Raw genomic sequence first — 21,913 nt, 5'->3', positions numbered from 1 at the left:
GACGGAGGGTGTCACATGCTTTAAAGGTAAGCAGGTCGTCACAATGGCAACAACCCTGCTGTTTGTATTGGGATGTGGCACATGGAGAGAACGATGCCATCTCCATCCATGAACACAGAGCATCACCTATATATCACCTATATATATGTATATATATATATATATATGTACATACATATATATATATCAGCAAAAAGTCCAGTGTTGAATTAACTCCCACAGAGTTGATTTCAACACTTTTTGAGAGTTTATTTAGCTCCACACTCTCCAGAGTTAAATTAACACTTTCAAAATAGTTAAAACATTTAACACTCTACCAGAGTTCCTTTATTAACTCACAAAACAGTGTTAAAGTAACACTGAGGGATTAGACAACTAACACTGCTCCGAGTTAATTTTTTTAACTATTTTGGTAGTGTTAATTACACTCCCTAATGTCAATTATCTACACTGAAAAAATGTTAATTAATTTTAAATGTATTAATTAAATATATATACTTATATTAATAAGAATTCATCACAATAAACAAAAACATTTTCAAAAACATGTATTCCTTTTCTCCCTTGCAGTCAGTTGAATTAAAACATTGTGAATGAAGGTATAATGTACAAACTTTCATCCAAAACATTGTATGAGCTTTGACTATGAAACGGTTTATGAAATTTAAGCCCAGACATTTTTAGTAAACATCTTTCCGCACTTCGTAATACTCTGAATGCATGATGATGGTCATAAAAATTCTCTGTAAATAGCTAATTTGTCAACACATGAAACAGGTCAGCATTGTTATAGCTTCTTACTCACAGGGTGAGAATGCTACTGGCTGGTTAAGCAGTCTTGCTCTCAAGTCTTTAACTCTGGGTGACTCCTTAATTTTCCCCACATCAATGTTATACACTGTTGTCTGCAGGAATGTATAAAAATTCACACGTGCCACATCGTAAGACAAATTAAACACAAAATGTGCTTTGAAAAGTTCATCACATGCCCCGAGGGAGCGGTTTGCCTTGCATGGGATGAGACGAGAGATCTATGGTGATGTAGAAGCTGTCAATCTTGCTCCTCTGACGCCCAACAGCGAGGAGGTACGGCTGCCGACCCTGCTGGTTGCGGAGATGCTCCTCCAAACTGCAGCATGACTATGGTTGAGATCAGAAAACTGAACATTAGACACAAGAATAATGTGCAGCCAAATAAAAAAACATTATAGAAGTGATTATTTAAACATCTTATTGGCTAGTGCCAGATGGGAATGAAGACATAATTACAATCCACAACCCTCATTTACATATGTGGCTAAGAAGTTGACATGACAAATTATTATAATCCCCTTAATAATATAATTACCTTATAAAATACAACAAGTCTTTCAACTGCATCACATGCACTAATTTTTGGAGACTTCAGTCCCCCTGGAGGTGGTGAAAGGAGCCGCTTAGCCTCTTTAATGACATTTGGCTTGAAGAACAAATCCCATTTCTGAAGAAGTCTGGAGGATGTGTCTTCGTCAAATAGGAGAGGGAAGTCTTGGTCCACCTTTAGGAAAGAAGATATTAAACAACAACTACTACTACTACTACTACTGGAAATACTTCAAATTTCAAGCCATTCCAAACATCTCATCCCAAACTTACCAATCCTTTTGTATCCAGGAATCTTGGGAAGCTGGAGAGTATATCAACACTTCTGCCTGGGTCATTAACAAGCTTCTGACGATGCTGAAAGGTCTCTCTCATCTTCTGGAAAATCAGGAAATTGTCTGCTGTATGGTTAAGCAAAGACATTGCCTCTTGGCAAGCATCATCATCAAGCTGCCGTTCAACATTAACAGTCCTTTGGCAATTTGGGCCTCCTGGAGAAAAGTCAATTGGGCCATTTGGTGGCTGTGCAGATCCTTGACGAATCTTCCTCTGGACTGTTTTCAGACGCCAAGAAATGTATCCTGTGCTGCTTGCAGCATCATAGAAGTGTTCCTGAAATGAAAAAAAGAAATGTGTTGTAATACCAGGCTCATGAGAAATCTCACGGAATTCAAATATCAATGTCATCCACACAGTTTTGGGTCACAACAAGACATGAAAGTTTAAACAATAATAATGCCTATTACATAGCCCTTCTTGGAGTATGGATCCTTAAGGGAAGGGAACAGCATCACTATCCCACGTGCATAATCTTCTCTGATTGTTTTAGTGGGGCAGTGCCTGAGAGGAGATATTAAATTAGTAAATTTGTACATTTATGCAATGGTCATGCATTTATTTGGCACAAATAAAAACAATGTGAAACAAACATACCCATGATTGTCAATCATGTGAGCCACCAGGATATTAACCATTTGTCTTCTTGCAGCATCTGTTAGGGTTTCTGTTGTTTGGTACTCCTGTAGTACATCTTCACCTCCAGACTTGCCTCTGAGCACAGCTTCTATCAACTTATTAAAAACCAAAACATGAGAATACAAAACATGGTGATAAACAGCTTTTCTAGTGACTCAGAGTGAAAAAATGTGAAAGCATTAAGCAACCTGTTTAGCAGACACAGCATCACGTGTATCCTCAATTCTTTGTCTCTTGTTAGGAACATCTAGGATTATAGTTGATGCACTTGAGCTGAAGCTTGAGTCAGACGTCTCAGAAGACAAGGAGAAATCAGAGAATTCTAAAGCAATAGATAAATAACATTTCAATTATTAAATGATATACTAAGGTGTAGAGTGCTTTATAATACCTGCCTTGATATCTCACCCTGATCTGAGAAAACTGTCAGGACCACATTGCCTTGTCCAACGAGGTCGCTGAATATTTCTGCATCAACTTCTGTCCCTGTTGCATCCTTGTATATAACATTTGCATCAGGTGGCAGGCCAAATCTCTCCATGACTGGAATAGATAAGGTCAAACTGAATGTGCTTTTGAAGTCCGCACTGTTTCTTGCCTCACAGCCAATAACTGTTCATGTTAAATACATACATCCAACACTGTATAATCATTAAATAGACATAGAGCATTTGTCCCTCACAAAACCCATTCCCTTCCAAGTCCAAATTTAAAAATTGATGATTGCCTTTTTTTTATTGACTGTTTTGGTGTATATTATTATATATACTTTATGAAGCACACATTGCAGAACTGAAAATGTTTAGCAATGTACACCCATTTACAGTATAAGAGTCTGATAAAGGCATGTAAAGAGCTTTAAAAAGAACATGGATGTGGTTTAAAACCTTTTTTGCAATTCCATGTTTTTCATGGAATTGCAGAAAGTGAGACAGTCCTTCATCCTCATCCAACTTTACATACTTCTGCTGTTGGCTGTACTTCACCTGGACCAGCATTTTGACTGAGACATGCAATGAAATTTAACCAAGTAAATAAACATTCAAGCAAGAACGGTAAAAAGTCGACAGTGTTACACCATTTTTGGTGACCCATCAGATTGTGTGACCTGCAGTATTGGAAAAAGTACTACTTTCCAGAAAATCGGCTGCTTATGCACCGACTCATAAGTATTCAATGATGCACTTAAATGTGTTTCATATATCAGTCACACCCCGATTTTCTGCTAATGTTGTACTTTAGCTTTAACTTGGTAATAATAGTAATGGTAATACTTACATACTTTTACCTAAGTAAATTAGTATTTTTTCCAACACTGCAGGTCATAGAATGTGATGGATAGCTAGACACGTGAACTAGACACGTGAAACACCGTCTGCATGTTGGGACACGTTTTTTGAGGTCCCTTTGAAGATCTTCAAAGTGAAAAAAAAACCTTAGCTCCAGCCTCAAACAAGATTTTATATAGTTAAAAATCATAATGCTTTGTACTTCCTAGCTTTGAGTATGCCTGTGAATTGTTAAATCATTATTGATAAAGTTGGAGATAGTTTTAGTAACAAACTGTTAGCTAGCTTACCGTACACTGCTAACTAGCTAGCTAACCACGAGGACCAATTTACTGTTCAGTCCTGGCAACAAACACGGCTGTGTAAGGCATATATTCTCTGTGGATATTTAATTGTTCATACTGAAATTCTCAGCATTAATTTGTAATTTTTTCAGTAAGTTTAACTTAATTGCACTTACCGTGTAGTACTGCATGAGAGGTAGAAAATGGCGCAGACTTGTCTTCTCTGTCTCTAACCGAAGAGGTGAAAGGCTTGGGCGGAGCTTAATTACATCTCTGCGGAGTTGGGTTAACACTGACATGATCAACTCTGCCAAATAACTCCAACACTGAATCAACTCGGAAATTTTTAACCCTGAAATTTCAACACTCCAATGTTTGACGTCAGGCTATCGCTGAGGTTTCTTCCCTTTTCTATTCTCTCCATCGAATGCTTTTTCATTGTTTAGGGAGTTTTTCCTGTGTCGATGTGATGGTTTCTGGATAGGGGATGTCACATGTGTACAGACTGTAAAGACCTCTGAGGCAAATTTTCTAACTCCGTTACATTCACTCCCACTGAATTTTACCATAGATGAGCACTCATCGATTGCACGCCATTGAAAATATTATGGGCAACTGTGGGTGAGTGGGGAGCACGGTCGTCCTCCAATCAGAGGGTTGTCGGTTCGATCCCAGGCCCGGCTAACCTGCTTGGGCAAGACACTTGCTTGGGCAACCCAACATTGCTCCTGTAGCTGCGACTACAGTGTGTGAATGGTAGTTGCTGATGGCAGGTGTCACTGTGTATGGTTCTCCTGTCATCAGTGTGTGAATGGGTGAATGATGTCATGTCATGTAGTGTTAAAGCGCTTTGAGTGGTCAGAAGACTAGAAAAGCGCTATACAAGTTCAGGCCATTTACCATTACCATTTACCATTCCAAATTGACACAAGGTCTATGGTCATATTTATATGGTCTGGTTTTTAAAAGATTGTGAACTAGGGCAGAGTGTTTTAAAAAAGTTAATCCACTTTTGACAATCAAGAATTTTATATATATATATATATATATATATATTTTTTTGTTGGGTTTTGGTTCTAAATACACAACGCAAGTACATCTATTGGCTGTAAATGGCCGTTAAAGTAAACATGGATGAGATTGCTAGCCCGAGTCTGGGACAATCTAACGCAGCGCGGTCTGGAGTTGCAACTGGGGTTGCCGTTGACTGCGAGAAATTTTGAACCCAGGACACTTTGTTGAGCTAAGTTGGGTCATGGTGCCCACACTCTTACACATTAAACAGTAACATTTGAGCACAACACAACAGAACCTAGAAAAACTCACATAGACTTAAACACTAGAACATGAACATAACAAATAGGGATTTAAATGGATCCAAAGATTGTCCCATAATGCAATGCGCCTACCAGCGCAGCCTAACACGCTACTGTAGCGACTCTCGATAATGGAACTCGAGACATCAATTTGATTATAATAGATTTATTTAGAAACAGGGAAACAGAGCTGCCGACTTTTTCAAAAACCTTGGCGTGAGACTGGCAGAGGGGGGGGGGGGGGGGGTGCAGACGAACACCGACGACGCGCTTTCTGCTCCGCTGATGGGAGCGCGCGGACGTATCGGCGCAGCGCGATACCGAGCGCGTTGAAAACGTGTCCATGGACAGGAAAGGGAACCTTACATTACTGTTGTGTTCTGGCGCCCCTCTTTTTCAATGGTAGTCTCCCAATTTTTTTGGCGCGAGAAATCGGAGGTGTGGCGTGAGCGCGTGTGAAACCGATCAAATGCGTGGGTCTCACGGCCAATGCGTGAGAGTTGTCAGTCCAGGCTATGGGCAAAGACTGGGCGGAGCTTGAGAGTGCACGTTATGATGAGCAAGTGCAGAGCATCTTGTCCGAATTTGACAGGCGCTTCACTGACTTTGCATCCATTGAGCCTGTTGTCAGCTATCTGTTTTCCATTTGGGGGAAATATAGATGTGGATTGTATAACGTCCAAAGTGGCATCACTCTTCAACCCTGATAGCTGTGCTGTTGAGAATGAGATCCTCACACTGAAGAATGACATTGAGCTCAAATCCAGAGCAACACCTGACATGAATGTCCAATTCTGGAATCTAATGCAGAAAGAGAAGTACCCCAACCTCAGACAAACTGCAGAGAATTTGACTACACTTTTTGGATCAACATATTTGTGTGAGTCTGCCTTTTCACATATGAAAATCATCAAGTCAAAATACAGATCCACCATGACTGATGACCACCTTGCAGTCTGCTTACGGCTGGCTTTCTTTCTGGATTTCTCCAGGTAGCACCATCATGGCAGAGCCCACTTCATCCCGCTCGGCTCCCAGAGGGGTTCTGGTCGCAAAGATTGTAACCACACTTTGGGGAGACAGGCAGGTTCCGCTGAAGCTCATCAATACATCTGACAGACCTGTGCTCTTGAGGCGACATGCAAAACTAGCTGATGTTTTTACATGTGCAGCGCTCGAGGACATGGATGTTGTTGAACCAATAGAGGTGGCCGGCTGCACTCAATCAGCCATGCCTCCTATTACTGATGCAGGCTCTGCCATGGAAAAGCTTTGCTCAATTGGGCTCAGTACTGTTGACGTTGAGTCGTGGGAAGTGTCTGTAAACTGTAAGACGAAGATGACTGACCTTGTGATGCAGTATGAGGACATCTTTTCGCACCATCATCTCGATTGTGGAGAGGCAAAGGACTTTGTACATCGCATACACCTGTCAGATAACAGACCATTCAGACTCCCATACAGGAGAGTGGCCCCTGGCCAGTACCAAAACTTGCGCCAGTTACTAAGCGAGATGGAGGAAAAGGAGATCATCAGAAAGTCAACTAGTGAATACGCCTCACCATTGGTGCTTGTGTGGAAGAAGAACAAGGATCTACGCATCTGTACAGATTTTCGCTGGTTGAATAAAAGGACACTGAAGGATGCTCATCCTCTTCCACACCAGGCAGATTGTTTAGCAGCGCTGGGGGGGAACTGCCTTTTCAGCACAATGGATCTGACTTCCGGCTTTTACAACATGCCACTCCACGAGGACGACAGGAAGTACTCTGCCTTTACCACCCCCATGGGTCTGTATGAGTACAACCGTCTGCCGCAGGGCCTTTGCAACAGTCCCGGGAGCTTTATGCGCATGATGACGAGCATTTTTGGTGACCAAAACTATTTGAGTCTCTTATGCTACTTGGATGACTTCCTAGTGTTTGCACCTGATGAGGAGACTGCCTTGCTGCGCCTGGAGATGGTGTTTAAGAGGCTGCGTAGACACAACTTGAAGTTATCTCCTAAAAAGTGCTTCCTCCTCAGGAGGTCTGTAAGGTTTCTTGGCCACATTGTTGATGCGAATGGTGTTTTAACAGACCCCAGCAAGGTTGAAAGCATCACTAACATGGTGAGCACTGACCTCATGGAGTCTGATGGTGTGACTCCGTCCCCAAAGCGCATACGGTCTTTCTTAGGGATGGTAAATTACTATCAACACTTCATGCCCGGTTACTCGGCTATGGCCAAGCCGCTGTTCGACCTGTTGAAAGGTGCAAAGAGGAGAGGTAAACAACCCAAAAACAAACTGTCGAGCAGGAAGCTGTGTGTGGCTGATTGGACACCTGAGCAGGGACAGGCTTTTGAAAGTCTGAAAGCTTCACTGGTCCACAGTGCTCACCCCGATTTCAACCGTCCCTACATGCTGTCAACCGATGCGTCCTTGGATGGCATAGGTGCGGTTTTGTCCCAAATCCAGGAGGGTGAAACACGGGCCAGACCATGCCCGTGGTTTTGGAGAGCAGAACCATTGAATGGATTACTCAGTTGTCTGGGCCAAGCCTGGCTGAGTCGTGCATTGTTGACATGAGTGTTGCTTCTGATCCCCAGAACGCAACTATCTCACTTGAGGGCAGCACCACTGATCAATCTGTGACTTGTTATTCTTGCCCTTCGACTGCTGCGGACGTCTCGACGGATGTTAGGCAGTCAGACTTTGCACTCGATACCATGGCACAGACAGATAACACGTCTGACTCTTTGCATACTGTGGTCCAGGTTTCATCCGCACACCCTGGTCATTTTAATGCGCAGGTCAGGTCAAGATTTGGTCGCTTAATCAATCCTGTGAATAGGCTTATACAGACTATGTGCAGGGAGGATGTTGTCCAGGAATAGCTCAAGGTTGAGGCGGTTGTAACTCCGGGTCCTATGTTGTTACTTTTTAATACTATGAGTGGGTGGCTTATGCCTTTTTATGGCTAAAAAAACGTGTGTTGGTATAATGTTTCACTGTGCTTATTGTTTTTTTGTGTGTGTCATGAGCCTGTACTGCATTGCACTTTGTGTTTGGGTCTTGTGGAGTGTGCACGGCACCCTGTTGCCAGTTGTTGGGTTGAGAGGCCTGCGCTGCTCTCGTACCACTTCATCCTTATGGGATACATTTTTTGGTTGTTTTTCTTTGAGTACGAAGTACGGATCAGGACGTCAGCACAGCATCCACGGCACGAGCATCAAGCTGATCTGAAGATGCGGGTCACGGCACCAGTGTAACAGATGTGTTTAGGGCATGGAAGTAGTCGACTCAGGTACTGATCTTTTCAGCATTTATTTGCTCCTGCAGAAGACAATAAAACACAGACATTGCCTTCTGGTCTCCGCACATCAGCTCCCTACACACAGGGTCTTCAACAGAGTGACGCTTCTGTGAAGGAAAAACGGGACTACGGAAGCCTAGGAGGCGCAGGAGAGATGAATCGCAATTTCCGCAAATTTAACTCATCAAAATAAAATTCTCACACACACGCTCAACAAGATTGTTGAATAATAATCAAAAATAAGATACAATGCATTGAAAATGACAGTTTCTAACTCCGTTACATAGGCTTAGCCTCCCGCAGCGCACCAGGCTGCGATTGGTCCGCTAACTACGTCCTTTACAGAGTCTCACATTTCCGCTTTCATAGCCCGATACCGCCGTTATTAAAACGAAGAATGTTTACGAGAGAACGGATCGGATTGAAGAACTTTTGTCGGAAGAAATGCGTAAATATGACCGCTTATACAAGCCATCATTGACGGGTTGTAGAAGCGGATTGGATTCACGGAGGGAGATCGCCGCAAACGCCGGTCGAGAGGTGCACAAAGTTGTGGAGGAAAATACGGGACAAATGTGTCCGCGATGAAAAACAGCAGTGTGATGCACGGGGCAATGAAGTCTGTGATAAATAAACAAATAAATAAATAGACGTGACTCTCTCGGTCAGTGGTCACCAAACCTTTTTCTCTGGGGGCCACATTATCGTTCCTGACTGTGATGGGGGGCCGGGTCAGCTATATAACATAGAATTGTATGACCCAGATCAAAATGACCACCAGCAGGCCTCATTGTGTAGTAGAGATTACTAGCCTGGCACAGCGACCCCCACTACTATATCAACACTTGATTCCTGGCACATATTTGTTTATCTTTAAAAGTAGTAATCGAGTCTTCACACTTTGTTTTAATTTGAAATATCACAGATATTCCATTTATTTATTTTCAAATAAAAATTACATCGAAGCTGTCAAGGTAAGAAACATCTGCCTAGTTGAGGTGATTGACACTGGCAAAGGTGAGTGAAAATTATAAATTATAGGTAGGCCTGTTGATATTAATAATAATTGTGTGAAGCACTTAAGGTCAAAGAAATAGGCCTATTTAATAAAATTAATTTAAAAAACATTGAAATTATAATAACATGAGTAATACAACAACTGGCCAGCTCGTATGCCTGTCCAGGTGAGCATGTTCAGTAAACATTTTTTAGGTGAAGGTGAAAATGAAATGAGCAGTAGGCTCAAAACTAAAGCACAACCATAATACAAAATAATGGGAATCAAAATCAGTAGTATATGTAGTTGAGCTGGATTTGCACTTGTTGATGAATTGTCTTTGGGATGGAGGCAGAGTCAGCAACAGCAATCTCCTCTCCTTCTGGAGCCCTGGCATGGAGGGATGATGATGAGGGATTGAACACAAGAAGCACCATATTCAGGTTTCATACACATTTTAACCACTACTTTTCCATCACTTTTCGGCACATGCCATGACTATTTTTATCAATATGTGCGAGGAAAAGAGAGCAAGACAGCGCTTATTTTGGAGATGGTGAAGGCTCCGAAGAGAGAGAGTGACCGCCTCTCTCTCTCTCGCTGCTCGTTCTTTCAATTAAACTTGCAGCTCTGCTACAGTAGCAGATCACTTTAACGTGAAGTCCTGCGCGGAAGTGTTTTTAATTTTTATTTTATTAAACATTTCGGCACAGAGGGAAAAAAGTCAGCGAGTGACAGTACAATTACATTTTGGAAGTAACTTGCCAACACTGTCAGCACCGACTTCGCCCCAGGCAACATTGCAACAAGCGAGTGAATCGGAAGTGAACTGACCGTCATGCCATGACGACTTTTGGGGATTGTCTCATTGGGCCGGTTCAAGTAGTGGGGGGCAGAGGGGCTGGGGGGCCAGTCAAAGGGGGGTGGCGGTCCTGAGTCGGCCCGCGGGCCTTAGTTTGGTGACCAATGCTCTAGGTCGTCTAACAAAAACACGTTACTCCACCTGTTGTTCTGGCGGTGAATTGCTCTGCAACACACGCAAGCCTTTTAGAACCATGAATAGAAACGTGTGCGGCGACGCAACGACGCAGACGCAGAAACATGCGCCAGCCTTGGGGGCTCCTGCGTCTGCGCGTACTTGTGTCTCTCTGAAAACGAAGCATAAACTAGGCTTTACTCACACCCACGTACACCGACCCCACACACTGACACCCTCCAGGTCAGAGAGATGAAGGGAATCTGAAGCCTGCAGAAGATTGGGAAAGTTGTGCCTGTTCATGTGTCTGACAGCAAAATTAGGGCGTACCATGCATGTGATGTGCAATATCACACATATCACAAAAAGAAACCAGACTTGATGAAAACTCCCATCCCTGTCTGGAGACATGCAGAGAGAAATAGTCTTGAAATTCTGTCTTAAAAAGAGACTTTACTGCGAAGCAAATATCTGATAAGCCTGGAAATATTTTTCATTTGCACATAAAAGGCACATTTTCACAATAGTTCTGTGATTGTGCGTATGGAATGCTTATTTGCTGTTGATTGCTGAGATCAGAGAGGTCAATCGAAATCCCACCAATAAAATGGATGATTGGAGCTGCTCCTTTGGCTTAGGCCCATCTCTGCATTCAACACCAGTCGTGTATATATATACTGCATATGTGTTTGTCCTGTGTAGCAACACTGCTCTCTGCTGGAGACAAGGGGCGTCATCATCATTTATCTCCCAGTCTATAAAACGAGCAGGAAATCTCAAATCAGCTGCTACAATGTCAATGGATCTTAAACCTGTATGTTATAATGATACAATTGGAATAAACTGGTTTTGCACTCCAGCTGAGAGGGAGAAACTAGAAAAGGCCAAGAGAAGACCAGGGGGAAACAGAATAGGGATTAAAGAGAAGGAAACCCAAAGTTCTAGCAATCCAACTTAATCCAGTTGAAGAAAACATGAAATTGATTTTCTTCTAAATATCATATTTGTGTACACAAAGTATGTACACTTGCAGTTCGAACATTTCAAATAAATGAAGTTGATCCCTCCAAAATCACACTATCATGCACCCGTAAAAAACCAGTGTGTCCCGATGTCTGTTTTCATTTGATACAATAAAAAGGATCTAAAGTAGCTCAATTACATCTAAAAAATATTGTTTTTACATAGGGAGCAACCGGGTGTCGTTTAGGGGAAATACAACATAAAAAAAGAGAAAACTGCTAAAGTTTTTAAAATGTATAACCAGATAAGATATCTGAATATATCTTCATTTTGTGAACAATCCATGCTGAGGTGCAGAGAATGCAACATCATCCCAAAACCCAACTTTTCATCTACTAATGCTGCTTTTTGTGTAGCTGGGAACCTCAGAATAAAGGACTGCAGAGTTCACCCAATAACAGCACTCTTCACTTCGGGATGGAATATTTCCAACAGCACACTTTTATGGCTTTTTATATAAACAGTCTAGATGTACGCTGAGTCATTTCAGACACAGTTGGGAGGATTCTGAATGAATGATGCTTAATATTGTTTAATTAAAATGTTTCTTATCATCAACAAATCCCACGTGCCGACCCAACCATCGGGGAATCGATCCTGTTGACAGTGTAGGATCAATTAGGGTCAAATAAGTCTGATGATAAATGAACGAAGCAGTACATCAGTCTGAAACAGAAGAAACAAAGATCTGAAGCTGAAGGGGAAACTATCACAAGCTATAATGTTTAAAAAAAAAGTTAAAAACTGTTTGTTAACAAACAGTCCTAGATTATCTGTCGCTGTGTGTATCCTGTGATATGAACTTTTCCCCACTGACCTCCACAATCTTATCGTGCACATGCTCTTTGCTCCGCCTGCTTTAGGTTAAAACTCACATGTTTATTGCATTCAAGCATTTTATGAATGGACTACTAGAAACTATCTGGGGTGAAAAGTGTCTGCTATCACTTCTGTTAGTGATGCAACAGTGTGTCAGAGAATTCTTGTATTTAAAAACTGAAAAGTGCGGCTATTCTCATCCCTTTCTCTGCATGAGCTAGATGAGTTGTTGTTGCAGTTTATACCTGAAATGTTATATGAAAGTCAACATAAAGGAAAAGATTCCAGATACAATGTATCCTAATATATGATATCCTAAACTAACTCATTCTCTCATTTTTCTTCATTATCCTTTAAAAAGTTGAAGAAACCGGAAATTTCTGCTTATTACATGCCAGAATCTTTAAACTCCTGTCTTCACAGGAAAATCATCAAGTCGAGTTAATTTGTGTTTCAACCCACAATGACTTCTCCACAATGGAGGAGAAGAGATCAATTTAGTCCCAGATGTACAACGCCATTTTCAAGACGGACATTTCAAGAAAAGCGAGACATCGAGAGAAGAGATCACAGGTGGTATTCCTTCGGGTGGGACTGTGGAGGACATCCCTGAAGGCCTGGGTGAGGAATGTATCAGTGAATCAGCATGAATGTGTGAATGATGACATGAAGTGTAAAAGCACTGGTTGTTGGAGGCGTGTATGTGTGCTTTTCTACCAGTAATAATGAGTAAGTTTTAATAAGCTCACTGAGTAAATACAATCTGAGAACACAAAGAAGGTGGTTAAAATCCATCACATATGACAAACCCACCTCCAACTACTTTTTTTTTTTATTTGAAAGGGGTTTAAACAAAAGGGCTTTAATGCAGACGGTTCATATAAGACGGAGGATGTGCCTCGTCTACTCACTGCGGGGCCTGCTGGTCGAATACGAGGCAGATGGACAAAGGCGCATTGAAGGGCTGCGCCTGCAGACTTCATGGCACGCTGTTTATTATATGACGTCTGAGTAGAGAATAAACTCTAAAGATAAACTTTGTTCGACGGTTCTTTACTCCAATGTTCTAGGACTCGCTGTAATAATGTGCTTTTGTCTTTTTTTCAAAAAATGCAGTCCAGTGGTATCCAAAGTAACCGGGTTTGAAGGACCACATTCAAAACATCCTTTCTTCTATGGGTTAGGGACGGGGGTGACATTGCCTCCGCAGGCCCTTATTGTGCGCTTTGGATGCACACACACTACTTGTTAATAGTCTTCTATGGGTCTCAATGGTGGGGAGCAAAATACATTTCTTCCAAAACGTATAACCTCAGTACCCTTTAGAGTCGCATGAGGAGGTCTGAATGTTCCCATTGTTATGATAATTGAATCTGATTCAAAAGACTACTGTATTATGTTAGTGTAACCAATGAGAGAAAAGGAAAGAGCCTTTTACTCTAAATATGTTCACTCGGTTTCATTTGGTTCATTTGGTTTCATTTATAAAGAGGGTACCTTTCCAAATAAAACATGCAGGCAAACTATTTTGATGGATTTACTAAACATATTTCATCGAATTGGCTTGTGTATCTGTTTGAGATACAAATGGAAGTAAAATTCATCAGGAACATTCATTTATGCCAAAATCCACTCTGCCCCCAATTTATAGAAAAAGACCTATTTTGAATTGGTTTGGATTAGTTGCAATTTTTGCACATTTTTACTTCCTCTCCAGAAGGGAATAACTCACAATTCAATGCAAAGGGAGGTTAAAAACTCACCACACTCAACCAGAAGACATGAGTTAGGCTTCAGGGTTTAAGGCCTTTGGGGGGGGGCATTGAGAAATTTGGGAGAGCCGTGAGGACCACTTGGGAGTATCCTTCACAGAGTCTGATCATTTTTTTACCGGTTCATATGAATTACATTATTTCCCACATAAACATAAACAATATTTTGCAGTACAAGACGTCACATTTTCTATTTTGGTCTTTTAAATAATGACCTTAGAATAAATAATGCAAAAGGCCGGACCCGGTACACAGTACTATGCTGCTTTCTGGTGATAATAACCGTGCTCCTTCATCAGTACAGCATAACTCTATAAACCTCAGCACAGCCGTATCACAAGCAGACACCGCGTCACGTGACGCAGCAAAGCTCGGCTCCTCGCTCGGAAATCTCGTTTCCTCGTTTCCTTGCGTCTCGGGCAAAGGACGCTCGCGGGGGAAGACGTGGACGCAAACGCCCTTTGGATAAGAGTCCAATGCGGTTTAAAAGCAGAGGAGGTACGTGTGAAACACACGGGCAACGGTACCGTAACAACGGGTGACGTTAGCGACACATTCGGCGGTGGTTAAACTAGACGTAAGGACGCAGTTTAGCCTCCTCAACCCGACAGTGTCCCGCGGAAGTGGAAGTTTATTTTGAAAAGCGCCCAACGTACGTAACGAGTTTAAATTGAGTGTTACTGGCCTTTCTTAGGAAAACTGTAAAAAACGTTACTACATGTGGTACGAACCGCTGTGTGAGGATACGTGAAACACACACAGTCATGTTAATGAGAGTAATGTTTAAAACATCACTCACGTGGTCACCTGATCACATGTAGACCTTTGAGAGGAGGTATTGTGTATTCTTATTATAAAGAACGATCTTCGAATCAGCCGGAGCCTTTGCGCATCTGAGACAATTGAAAAGTCCTTAGAAAGTGGGCTTTCATTTTTTACCATTCCTCTTAACAGGCTTAAAAAAACGTCACGTTATGAAACACTTTTCAAACATGTACCATAGCAAGATCACACTTGTAGCTAAAGAAAATACAAAATCATTTTTTGTGATTTCTCTAGGGTTTCTGCCGCAACGTCATGAAGGCAATAATGCAGCCGTCCTCCGTGCTGCTGCTCTTATGGTTGAGCTGCGTGTCTCCTCTGGAGGGCACCAAGCCCAACTTCGTCCTGATCATGGTGGATGACCTGGGGATCGGAGACCTAGGCTGCTATGGCAACACAACTCTGAGGTGAAACATGTCGCTCTTCTATAACGTAGCAACTGTTTTCATGACTGATTCCTTTAAAAAAAAAACTTATTTTTCACTCCAGTCCCTTCCTAGTTTGGAGAGGCCTTTGACTGCATGTCTAGTCACCAATGAATGGATTGTACACGTATTTCTCTTTTCTAGTCTTCCAACCACTCAAAGCGCTTTACCACTTCATGTAAACATTCACTCATTCATGCTCATTCATACACTGAATGCCCCCCCCCCTGAGATATAACCCCTCCAGCGTATTCCGGGTCTTCCGCAGGGTCTCCTTCCAGTTGGATCTTCCCGAGCAACGTCCTGGTTAGATGCCTGAACCACCTCAGCTGACTCCTTTCGACTTGAACGAGTAGCTCCTCAACTCCAATTTCCCTCCCGATGTCTGAGCTCCTTACTTCATCTCTAAGGTGGAGCTCCGCCATCCTACGGAGGAACCCGAGTTTGCACTGGACAGCGACTTTTAGATCAAATAAATGATATATATAGGTTCAAGCCCCATGTCCCATGTCGAAGTGTCCCTGAGCAAGACACCTAACCCCTAATTGCTTCCTGGGCAAAATGTATAAAGCCATGGGTTAAAAATGTAATGCAAGTCGCTTTGGATAAAAGCGTCAGCTAGATGACCTGTAATGTAAATAATATGTATAATATAGTTTATCCACAAACTGACTGTGTAACTGGACAAACAGTAACTGGGGAAACAGATTTTGGAAAGACTTTGGAAAGATTGTTTGTATTTATCAAATTATTATTTCTCTATGAATGTATCACTTTGGTTAGTTCTAATGGGTGGCACTGTGTATGGTAGCCATCAGTGTAGGAATACGTGTGAATGGGTGAATGATGCATTGTGTCATAGGGCTTTGAGTGGTCAGAAGAATAGAGAAGTTTACCAATAGCACTGCAAACTGTCTTGCCTGACAGGTAAAATTGCACTTCTATTATTTTTTAGAACTCCCAATATTGACCAGCTGGCACAGGAGGGTGTGAAGCTGACCCACCACATCGCCGCAGCGAGCCTCTGCACCCCCAGCAGGGCGGCGTTTCTCACAGGGAGATACCCGATACGATCAGGCCAGTTCAGAGACAGCGACCCATCAACAAAACGATTCTTCCTCCTCCAGCTGGAATCCCATTAATGAACTGACCAGTCCATACACAGCAAACTGTGGTGGCACACACAGTTCAAACAAATAATGACTGATCCCATTTTAAATCTTTTCATTTTTTTTTTATATAGGAAGTGACTGCCCTACAACTGTCCCGTGGTTCCAATGGTGTCTCCTTTCCCACAGGTGTGGCCGGTTATCACAGACCCGGAGTCTTTTTATTTAACGCAGCCTCTGGAGGTCTTCCCAGCCATGAGATCACCTTTGCTAATATTGCAAAACAACAGGGCTATAAGACCGCTCTGATTGGTAAATCTCCATCTTCTTTGATTTCAGAAGCTCTGAAATGTGGATGCTGAGGGTTAATGCCATTAGGAGGATCAAATATTTTTCACTCTCATGTTTATGAGCTGTAACATAAGTTAATTTCATATTAAATCAATGTGGTGTTAAGTAGTCATGAGTTTAATTATATATAATTTATAGATAAAGTAACCAATCAGGAATAACTGTTTTTGGCTCAAAAGCCACTTCCGATGACTGATGAAAAGGTTAAACTCCCCCGATAAGAACACATTTTTGCAAACTAAGTGTTATTTCAAGCACACATTTTGTAACAAACCAAGGGCCTCAGGCAAAGATTCCAGCAATGCCTTCTGAAGCTGTGTTCACATACTGCATATTTGTTGCTGAAATATAATGTGTCATCATTTTGTCATCAACATAATCTTGGAACAAGGAAGACGGCTGAAATGGTCTTTAACAAAAACGGCAGACAACTTGATTAACCATTGTTAAATATACAATTTCAATGCCAACGGAGTCCTCTGGCTCATTACTGCACCCGCAGCTCCAGAAAATCTAATAAAGGTTCACAAATCTTTCAAAAACATCCCCAGCTAAACAATTAGCTCAGCGATTAGCTTTGGCTTATTTGCTGCCTCTTCTGAACAACGATCACCTGCACAGTACCCAACAAACTGAGCATTTCTGCGCATTAATGTTCTGTGTGTGTTTGCGGAATGTTTCCTGGGATTGTTTTTGATTCCCCTCTGCTGTTTCCAGGAAAGTGGCACCTCGGACTAAACTGTGAGAGCAGTGAGGACCACTGCCACCACCCCAGCGTCCACGGCTTCGACTACTTCTTCGGCATCCCCTTGACCAACCTGCGAGACTGCCGGTCTGGCCACGGCACCGTCTTCCAGTTCCATAAATACATCCCATACCGGGCGCTGGCCGCCGTCCTGGTCGCTGCCGGGTCGCTCTGCCACGTTGGCGCCATCAACCCTCGCGGAGGGCGGGTCCTGGGCCTGCTGGGTCTGGCGGCACTGGTCACGGGTCTGGCGGTGGGATTCGTGGCTCTGATGCCGTACCTCAACTGCGTACTCATGAGGAACCACCTGGTTGTCGAGCAGCCATTCGCGTCCGAGAACCTGACCCAGAGGACGACTCGCGAGGCCGTGGACTTCTTGGAGAGGTACGACGTCAGCCCGTCTTCTTGTGATCAGGAAACTGGCTCATGGTTTAATGATAGGAATTGCAATCTTCCCACATGTTCAGTGATGCTTATGGACACGAATTGTTTAGAAGTAGTCAACTCGTGACTAGGTCAGATTTATTTATAATGACGGTAATCATTAGCCGCAGCCCAATCCATGGTTCACTATAATATATTATATTTTCCTGATTGTGCAGGAACTCTGCAGGGCCTCTCCTCCTGTTCTTCTCTTTCATCCAAGTGCACACAGCCATGTTTGCGTCGGCGGCCTTCAGAGGGACGAGCCGTCACGGCATCTACGGAGATGCCGTCCACGAAGTGGACTGGAGCGTAGGTGGGTCGGCACAATCGGCTGTGTGCGTGTGTGTGTGTGTATGTATATATATATATATATATATATATATATATATATATATATATATATAAATATGGCGTTCCAAAACAAAGGGAAACCGTAATTGACTGATTTATTTTACTATTAGTAAAAGTAGTAGTAGACTAACAAGTGGGGATTCCCGAGTTACAGACTTCTACAGGAAGTCTGTAAACACTGTTACTACATAAAATATTACTATTTGTTATTCGCTTGATGGTTCAAATATATATCAGCTACATACTTTTTGGGGGAGTTGATAACCTCTGACTTCAATGTGCCCCCCCCCACTTACTAGCTGGAGGGTAAAATGTATTTTCTAAATGAATTACGGTCTGTTTTGTTCTACCTTCACTTGCATTGGAATTCAAATGAGTGTGTTTATGACCGGAATGAAGAAGAGGAAGAGCCCCAGTTTGTGGGCTTCACATAATCAGTGCTTGTTAAGATGTGGACACTCACAGTCCCACAACTGGATGCTTATGTTCCAGGGAGGAGTTTTGTGTCTGTACCCGATACAAATAGGAGTGCAGCTACAAGCCCTGGGGTGGGCAGAAGTGCTTATTTTGGTTAAATCAAGGCCTGCTGTAAATTTGTGTGTTTGCTTTGTTACTGGTAACAATAGTCATCAAACATTAATCTTACATTTGATTAGTCTCCATCCACTGAAGGTTAGAATAAAGAACAGATTAGACCAAAATAGATTTGCATGCTACAGTTATTAGTACAGATTTTAATATTTTTATAACGCGTAAATTGACTGCTCGTATTTCTCTTCTCTAGTCTTCCAACCAATCAAGGGCACTTTAACACTAAACACCATTCACATTCACGCAGTCACAGGGCTACAATGCCAATCTGCCCATCAGGACTTAACCTATTTATGCAGCACACACACAACCTTCGGGAGCAGCAATATATTATTTTATTCATTTTTATCTTTTGTTCTGCATTTTATGTATTCAGAACCAGTTAAAAATTCCAAGAACCTACAATGTGTCCAATCACGCCTGCATGTGCGTGTGATGTGTCCTCAGGTGAGATCATGAAGACTCTGGACCGACTCCAGCTGAGAGAAACCACTCTGGTTTACCTGACATCAGACCAGGGCGCCCACGTGGAGGAAATCTCCGCCACGGGCGAGGTCAACAGAGGGTGGAATGGAATATATAAAGGTCCAGCACGATGCCGAACAGCTATTTAAGGCCGAAATTTGATTTGTTATTATTTCAGTCAGGACACATCTGCAAATTCAACGTTTTAACGATCACGAAACACGAAGAAAAACGATCAAGCAATTAAATGTCTCGAAGATGTAAAGCTCAGCATTGTATGCGGACAGGATTAGCACCACCTATTGAGCACAAATATTACATTACACGTCATTTAGCTGACGCTTTTATCCAAAGCGACTTACAATAAGTGCATTTCAACCATAAGGATACAAAGCCAGAAGAACAAGAAAGTTCAATATTATGGAAGCAGATATAGAACTTAATTTCATCTTGAATTATAACAAAAACTAACTCATTGAGAAATTGTTGGGCCACTCCTCTGTGGGAATCACAGGATTTACACCACGCTCTATCATTGGTCCACAGCTCTAGTCCCAAAATTAAATTAATACTTTTCTTTGTTTCACATACTTGAGTGAAACTGGCCTATATTGAAGTAATAGATGTGGAAAATAATAATCTGAAATCGACTTAGATTCCATATCACTTTTAACAGAACAATCCCACAATCCCAATCCCATTAAGCAGCACTCCCCATCCGTCCAAAATCACTTCTGAGACTCCCTCCTTAAAAGTCATTTGCACTGGTTTGTCCTCAAAGACTCAATGGTTTCCCTTTGACTTCCACCCAGAAAGGAGCCGTGTAGGTTTGGATCGATCATCTCTTCAGACCTGATAGGAAGAGTAGTGTTCTGTGAGGCAGTGACGGCCTGCTATCCATCCGTCCGTCCATCTAACTATCAACGTGAAATCTATTTGTGTTCTTGTACTTCCTCTGAGCAGCAGGGAAGTCCACAAATTGGGAGGGAGGGATCCGGGTGCCGGGGATCCTGCGCTGGCCGGGAAACATCCCCAGTGGCAGAGAGGTGGACGAGCCCACCAGCAACATGGACCTGTTCCCCACGTTGGTGCGGCTGAGCGGAGCCTCAGTCCCAGTGGACCGGTAAGGTTAGGCAACAGTGAGACGGCGTCACTTCCTCCTGTCAGGCAAAACAAGCGCATCCCAAAATCTAGGTCACAAAAAAGGACAGAGGATGGGGGGAGAGCCTGAGTGATTCTCTGGGCTCAATGCCAGTGAGAGCCAGGAAACAGAGGTGTGTGTGTGTGTGTTTGGGGGTGGGGGGGGGGGTCTTTAAGGGCATCAGAAGGCTGTTGACAGTAATGAGACCAATTTGATTGAGCTCCTGTCTTCTGGTCTTCAGGGAAATAGATGGCCGCGACCTCGTGGATTTGCTTCAGGGCCGAGTTGAAAGGCCGACCCATGAATTTCTGTTCCACTATTGCAACATCTATTTGAACGCGGTCCGATGGCATCCCCAAAACAGTAAGCGGGAAATCCAGTGTCATGTGCACACAGCGAAGAAATACACCCTCATGTATTACTTACAAACACCCTGCATTATATATTTCTATATTATAATGATGAAAATGATGCTTCATATCAACCAACAAACCGCTATATCTACAGAGAATGTAAAATTCTTTATTATTTTTTTGAAGTGTAGAAAGAAAAACTGCAGCTTGGACTTTTCTCAGGTTACTCTGTCCAAGGAGTCTCATTTTGTGGCTTTGCCTCCCATTTCCTCAGGTAGCTCCGTGTGGAAAGCCTTCTACTTCACGCCAAACTTCTACCCGGAGAACGAGACGGCCTGTTTCCACACGCACACCTGCTTCTGCTCCAAGGGCTACGTGACCTACCACGACCCTCCGCTGCTCTTCGACCTCACGCGGGACCCGTCGGAGAGCACGCCGCTGACCCCCGACGAGGAGCCGGCCTTTCACTCTGTCCTGGCCGCGATGGAGGCGGCCGTGGAGCAGCATCGGCGGTCTGTGGAGCCCGTGGAGAGCCAGATGTCGTGGTGGAACCTGATGTGGAAGCCCTGGCTGCAGCCCTGCTGCTCCACGCTGGCACAGCTCTGTCAGTGTGAGCGAGATGAAGAGCGTGGAGACGATTAATAATGCACAGCTGACTCCAAAGACCACGTTTGAGTTGCAACCGGGTCAGCGAGTGTCATGTTCTACTGAAGAGGAGTGAAGAAGTGTCATTAGGCGTTAAATCAATTTCTTTTGAAATAATTTTGTGCAAGCAATATATTGTAAATATACAAACTGTTTCAGACACGTATGAACTGATGATAAATACTGTAAACTGTAATAAAAAATGATTTCATCAGGATGATATATCAGCCTCTTGGCACTGTCAAACATCTAGACAGAAACGTTCTGTCAGGACAAAGGGGAACCCCTGTGACTGGTCTGTAAAACCCAGTATATATTTTACTGCTGAAGAAACAAACCACACAAAAAAAACAGAATTTTGAGAATAGCCTGAAAAAAAT

The 21,913-nt window shown here is 42.8% G+C and overlaps 2 protein-coding genes across 5 annotated transcripts; one reads left to right on the top strand and one right to left on the bottom strand.

The window, feature by feature from the left end:
- Positions 1–981: 981 nt before the first annotated feature.
- Positions 982–3,025, bottom strand: LOC120820775 (uncharacterized). The gene is made up of 6 exons (XM_078091293.1): positions 2,746–3,025; positions 2,526–2,659; positions 2,296–2,432; positions 2,109–2,202; positions 1,636–1,974; positions 982–1,140 (listed from the first exon to the last, which is right to left on the bottom strand). The coding sequence occupies exons 1-6, from the start codon at positions 2,876–2,878 to the stop codon at positions 982–984; spliced, it is 996 nt and encodes a 331-aa protein (XP_077947419.1). The 5' UTR covers positions 2,879–3,025.
- Positions 3,026–14,431: 11,406 nt separating this feature from the next.
- On the top strand, positions 14,432–21,755 carry sts (steroid sulfatase (microsomal), isozyme S). Of its 4 annotated transcripts, none has more exons than XM_078094389.1 (11): positions 14,452–14,607; positions 15,169–15,338; positions 15,625–15,766; positions 16,312–16,433; positions 16,655–16,777; positions 17,534–17,945; positions 18,164–18,300; positions 19,377–19,514; positions 20,358–20,517; positions 20,777–20,898; positions 21,163–21,755. In XM_078094389.1, exons 3-11 carry the CDS (start codon positions 15,738–15,740, stop codon positions 21,528–21,530), a joined length of 1,611 nt encoding a protein of 536 aa, XP_077950515.1. In that variant the 5' UTR covers positions 14,452–14,607; positions 15,169–15,338; positions 15,625–15,737; the 3' UTR covers positions 21,531–21,755. The 4 variants fall into 4 exon arrangements, with proteins under 4 accessions (XP_040042930.2, XP_077950515.1, XP_040042938.2 ...); XM_078094449.1 differs by lacking the exon at positions 14,452–14,607 and adding an exon at positions 14,659–14,761; XM_040186996.2 differs by lacking the exon at positions 15,625–15,766 and having other exon boundaries at positions 14,432–14,607.
- Positions 21,756–21,913: the final 158 nt, after the last annotated feature.

This window comes from Gasterosteus aculeatus, chromosome 1 (assembly GCF_964276395.1).
Source record: "Gasterosteus aculeatus chromosome 1, fGasAcu3.hap1.1, whole genome shotgun sequence".
NCBI lineage: Eukaryota > Metazoa > Chordata > Actinopteri > Perciformes > Gasterosteidae > Gasterosteus > Gasterosteus aculeatus.
This window is presented reverse-complemented; position numbering and strand designations above follow the sequence as displayed.